Below are 6,000 nucleotides of genomic sequence, written 5' to 3'. Positions count from 1 at the left end.
TCAAATCCGAATTTGGAAATCTAGGGAAAAAGAGAGAAAAAAAAGGCTCATTGATACCCTCCCAATATCAGAGAGTACTTCACAATCAATAAGCTATTTTTGAAGTACAGTCATAATTATGCAAACAAATAACAACTAATTTCCATGCAGCAAGTTCCTACAAACAGTGATATTTTGTTTTACTGTTGTATGGAATGAGTGTGTCACTGGCAAGGCTAACAACCCTTAATTGCCCCTGAAGCAAATGGGGCTATTTCAGAGGGCAGTTAAACAGTCAACCACATTGTTGTGGGTCAGGTCACATCTCGGCCAGACCATAAGGATGATAGATTTCCTTCCCCAAAGCATCAGGAGTGAACCAGGTGGGTTTTTACAACATTGGTTACATAAGTCAACATTAATCAGGTTTTAAAAAAAATTGCTCAGCTTTGCTGGCATTGAGTGAACAGTACATGTTCCAGATTATAGAATGTGGAAGCAGGTCATTGGGCCTATCGAATCAACACTGACCCTCCAAAGAGCATCCCTCCCAGACCCACCCCTCTAACCTGCACTTCCCCATGGCTAACCAACCAACCAACCAGCACACCCCTGAAAATTACAGGCAATTTAACATGGCCAATCCACCTAACTTACACATCTTTGGGCTGTGGGAGGAAACTGACAGAGACACAAATTCCACACACGCAGTCACCATAGGCTGGAATCATATCTGGGTCCCTGGCACTGTGAGGCAGCAGTGCTAACCGCTGAGGATATTGGAGAACACATTTGTTTTTCTTCAGTGAATGCTGCAAAATCTTTGCTGTTCATTTGATCAAGCAAATGTTTGGCTCAGTTTAACATACTGAGGTTTTTACAAAAATTATTTCATGGAATGAGAGCATCACTGGTTAGGACATTATTTGTTATCCACCCCTATCTGCCCTTAAAAGGTGGTGGTTATCTGCCTTTTTAGTCACTATATTCCACGTATCTTTTAGTAATTAATAGGATGTGGGAATTTGAATGAACTGCTTCCTTGAACTACTGCAGTCTGGATACTGCAGATACACTCTCAGTGCTTTTTGGTAGGGAATTTCAGGACTTTGAGCAAGTGACAGTGAAAGGGAAGCAATACAGTTTGAAGTCAGGGAGACAGATGGCTTGGAGGGGAACATATAGATGGTGGCACTTCTTTGCATCTGTTATCTTTGTCCTGCTACATGGCCAAGGTCTTGGATTTGAAAGGTACTCTTTAAAGGGTGAGCTGTTGAAATGAATTTCATAGTTGCCACTGTGCTGTGGCGTGAATGGAGCAGTTGTTGAAAGTGTTAAGCTAGGAGCCAATCAAGCAGGTTCCATATCTTTGATAGCGTCGGGAAGCTTCTAGAATGTTGTTCGAATCAAGCAAGTGAAGTTATTTCATCATATTTCTGACACGGGCCTTTGAAGAAGGTGGGGAATTCAGGGATGGTAAAGCTGTTGAATGTCAAGGGAAGATGATTAGCTTTTCTCATGTTGGAGATGATTGAGATTTGGCACTTAATTCTCTCTCTTGCAGTCGAATACTTTATGCACCTTTTTTTGACTAACAGGATGGCTTGGCTTAGTGAAAAAAGACATGAAAACTATATAGTGCTGCAGTACATGGGCTAGAATGGACTGTGTAAAGTCAAGATTATCTCTTGCTTCAGATTTATCCTACCTTCCTGAGGACCGTGTGTTCTTTACAATGCACGCTACACTGACAATCAAAATCAGAAACTGAATATGCCTCATGCAAACTATGAAGTCAGATTGGGTGGCACGGTGGCTCAGTGGTTAGCACTGCTGTGTCACAGCGCCAGGGACCTGGGTTCAATTTCCAGCCTCAGGCCACTGTTTGTGTGGAGTTTGCACATTCTCCCTGTGTCTGGGTTTCCTCTGGGTGCTCCGGTTTCCTCCCACAGTCCAAAGATGTGCAGATCAGGAGAATTGGCCATGCTAAATTGCCCATACTGTTAGGTGCATTAGTCAGTGGTAAATGTAGGGGGGAATGGGTCTGGGTGGGTTACTCTTCAGAGAGTTGGTGTGGACTTGTTGGGCTAAATGGCCTGCTTCCACCACTGCAGGGAACCTAATTAGAAGTCACATGACACAAGTTTATCGCCCAACAGGTTTATTTGAAATCAAAAGCTTTCACCTGACGAGGGGTCAGTGCTTTGAAAGCTTGTGGTTTCAAATAAATCTGTTGGACTATAGCCTGGTATCATGTGACTTCTGATTTTGTCCACCCCAGTCCAATATCAGCACCTCCACATCATGGAAAATATTAAGCACAGTGCTTGCCAGAAAACATTTTCAGGAAATCATGGTTGCGAGTTTATAATAAATTATTACCTCCACTTTTTGTTAGGCTTCGAATCCAGGATATTGCCTGATAAGTGGACTTTTCAATTATTCGTACATATTTGATCTATAAAAATGAAGACATATTAAATGGGCTTTTGATATATAGTAATATGTAATACTTGAAAATATTATCAATGTTGAACAGCAGTTACAAAGAAAAATCATATTTGTATAATCACTTCCCTCTTAAATAAATCAGAATAGAACATAATCCCAACCTTCAAATTCTAGATCCTATTTCAGGAATAGAAAATTACTCTAAATATAGTTATAATCTACTGAGGGAGATTGCTAATTCTTGGATATACTTATTCTGCTCAATCAAAACAGACAGAGCTTGGAATATAGTTAGAAGTGAGTTAGAGAGAAAACAAGTAGGAGAATAAAAAAGACAAAAAAACCTTTAGGGAGTAAGAGAAGACACACCATGACCTTAATTGGATTTGGACTCAGCGCTGCACTTGAATTCATCTTTGGCTCCCTCCATCAACTTTAACTAGAACGTGGCTTTTCTAAATGTGAAGCCAAACTTGAAACTCTAACAGAAAGCTACACATGGTGAAAAGGAGACTGGAGCGAGACACTGCCCAAGTATATAGGTCAGGGAATTTGGAAGCAATGTTGGAGAATTTGGTACGGGGGGAGGAGGTGCTTTTTGAATCATGGCTCCTAAGCTTTCTTAAACAGGATAAACCAAAGCTTAAGATCAGGGGCCCAGCATTAAAAAAGTGACATCACACATAAACTACTAGTTCATTGTTTCTTGATACCTACTAATTTGACAAATTAGTGATGTGTTGTGGGAGCTAGTAGACCCCATTGTGGTTCATAGCGATCATATCTGTAACAAGTCTTGGTCATTTGAGGAATTTTAGCTCAGAGCTGATGAGCTGGAGTCTGAGCTTGGAACACATCAGGGAGGGGGAAAGTTATGTGGATGCTGTCACACCCCATACATTAAGTACCTTGAACTCAGTCAGCGGTCAGGGACGTGAGAGTGTGACAATGACTGAGGCAGATGGGAGATCTGGGAGGTAGTGCTGAAGGAGCGTTAGTCCTTGAACTTGTCTAACAGATTTGCGGTTCCTGTTCCTTTGTGGATGAGACTAGGGGTTGTAGGATGAGCAAACTGACCATAGTACCGCTGTACATGGAGCTATACAAGAGGGGGGAGAAAAAAGAAATGCTATTGTAATTGGGGAGAGTATAGTCAGAGGAATAGACAATATTTCCTGTGGCCAGGTGCTGCCTGCCTGGCGCATGCATTCAGGATATCTCATCTGGGCTGCAGGAGTATGAGGGGAAAGATCCAGTTGTCATCGTCCATGTTGATAACAATGTTATAGTGGGCAGCACGATGGCACAGTGGTTAGCACTGCTACCTCACAGCGCCAGAGACGCGGGTTCAATTCCTGCCTCAGGTGACTGACCGTGTGGAGTTTGCACGTGTCTCCCCGTGTCTGCATGGGTTTCCTCCGGGTGCTCCGGTTTCCTCCCACAATCCAAAGATGTGCAGGTCAGGTGAATTGGCCATGCTAAATTGTCCGTAGTGTTAGGTAAGGGGTAAATGTAGGGGTATGTGTGGGTTGCGCTTCGGCAGGTCGGTGTGGACTTGTTGGGCCGAAGGGCCTGTTTCCACACTAAGTAATCTAATCGAATCTAATCTAATCTAATATAGGCAGAAAGAGGAATGAGGTTCTGCTGTGGCAATAGGAGGAGCTGGACTAAATTATAAAGCAGAAGCAAAAAAGGTACCTGATTCATGGGCACATTTGCACAACGTCAACAAGATTAAAGAAGTAAATGCGTAGCTCAAAGATTGGCTTGGGAGAAACAGGTTTGAATTCAGTACTGACATCAATTGACATCAGTACTGGGGAAAGAGGAAGATGTTCCAATCGGATGGACTCCATCTGAATCATGCTGTGACCAGGGTTCTGGCAAATTACAAAACTAAGGCTGTGGATAGTGCTTTAAGTAAAAACACAGAGAATGGAAGAGGTCAGGTATCCAGCTTGGCAGATAAGGGGACAACAATGAGAAGAGAGTCAATAAACGCAGGACAGAGTGTTGTAGTTACACACAGTCTGCAACTCAAGGTAAATGAGCTTGTAGCACAGATTGAAATTGGCAGATAGGATGTTGTAGATATCACAGAGACATGGCGACAAGGGGATCAGGACAGGGAATTAAATATCCAAGGGCACACATCCTATTGATAAGACAGGAAGATGGGCAGAAAGGGGTCATCTTGTTAGTAAGAAATAAAATTGAAGCAATAATATAAAGTGGTAGCGTATCAGAATATATATATTCTGTGTATGTAGTGTTAAGGAATTACGAAGGAAGAAGGTACCCGATGGGAGTTGTGTACAGGCCTTGTATCAATAGTCAGAACGTGGCGAAGAAAATAAATCAGGAGATAGGGAAGGCATGTACAATAATCATAGGTGGACAGGTTGGTGGCAGCTCTCAAGAAAAGGAATTCATGGAATTTTTTTTGGAGCAGCTTGTGACAGAACTCATTAGGGAACAAGTAATTCTGAATTTGATGTGTAATGAGTCAGACTTGATTAGGGAACTTAAGGTAAAAGATCCCCAAGTGGGCAGTGACCATAAATATGATAGAATTTACCCTGCAGTTTGAGAGGGAGAAGTTTGAAACAGATGTAATCATAGAATCCCTACAGTGTAGAAACAGTCCACACCAACCCTCCGAAGAGTGACCCACCCAGACCCATTCCCCTATAAAGTCTGGTTGAAGATTTGTAGCTCGGGTGTCCGTTGTTGTGGTTCTGTTCGCCAAGCTGGAAGTTTTTGCTGCAAACGTTTCGTTCCCTGGCTAGGGAACATCATCAGTGCTATTGGAGCCTCCTGTGAAGCGCTGCTTTGATGTTTCTTCCGGTATTTATAGTGGTTCTACTATATATACCACTATAAATACCGGAAGAAACATCAAAGCAGCGCTTCACAGGAGGCTCCAATAGCACTGATGATGTTCCCTAGCCAGGGAACGAAACGTTTGCAGCAAAAACTTCCAGCTCGGCGAACAGAACCACAACCATTCCCCTATCCTAATACTCTACATTTCCCTTGACAAATGCACCTAACCTACACATCCCTGAACACTATAGACAATTTAGCTTGGCCATTCCACCCTAACCTGCACATCTTTGAACTGTGGGAGGAAAGAACATGCAAACTCCACACAGTCATCTGAAGTTGGAATCGAACCTGGGTCCCTGACGCTGTGAGGCAGCAGTGGTAACCACTTAGCCACTGTGGAAGGGAAGTCTCACAGGGAAGACAGTGGAGCTGCAATGGCAGTATTTCTGTGGGCAATTCGGGAGGCACAACAGAAAGTCATGCCAAGAAAGAAGAAATATGCTAAGGGAGGATAAGGCTGACAAGTGAAGTCAGAGACAAAATAAAAGCAAAAGAAAAGTATCCAATATGGTGAAGATTAGTGGAATGCCAGAGGATTGGAAAGCCTTTAAAACCAGTAGAGGATAACTAAAAATGCAATAGGTAAGACTTTGGAGTCCATTATTAAGGATGAGATTGTGCATGGAAAATATAGCTGAGCCAGCATGGCTTTGTCAAGGAGAAGTCATGCCTGATAAATCT

At 42.7% G+C, this 6,000-nt stretch overlaps 1 protein-coding gene across 1 annotated transcript in view; it reads right to left on the bottom strand.

The window, feature by feature from the left end:
• LOC132818769 (AP-1 complex subunit mu-1-like) overlaps positions 1-6,000 on the bottom strand; it is a 53,278-nt gene continuing 47,278 nt past the window's right edge. Inside the window, exons 11-12 of the mRNA XM_060829839.1 lie at positions 2,362-2,437; positions 1-20 (exon numbers count right to left, since the gene is read on the bottom strand). Coding sequence (XP_060685822.1) covers positions 1-20; positions 2,362-2,437 — 96 coding nt within the window. The remainder of the gene's footprint in view (positions 21-2,361; positions 2,438-6,000) is intronic.

Source organism: Hemiscyllium ocellatum, chromosome 9 (assembly GCF_020745735.1).
Source record: "Hemiscyllium ocellatum isolate sHemOce1 chromosome 9, sHemOce1.pat.X.cur, whole genome shotgun sequence".
NCBI classification, from domain to species: Eukaryota; Metazoa; Chordata; class Chondrichthyes; order Orectolobiformes; family Hemiscylliidae; genus Hemiscyllium; species Hemiscyllium ocellatum.
Note: the sequence above shows the minus strand (reverse complement) of the source record. Positions and strands in the feature narration are given on the sequence as shown.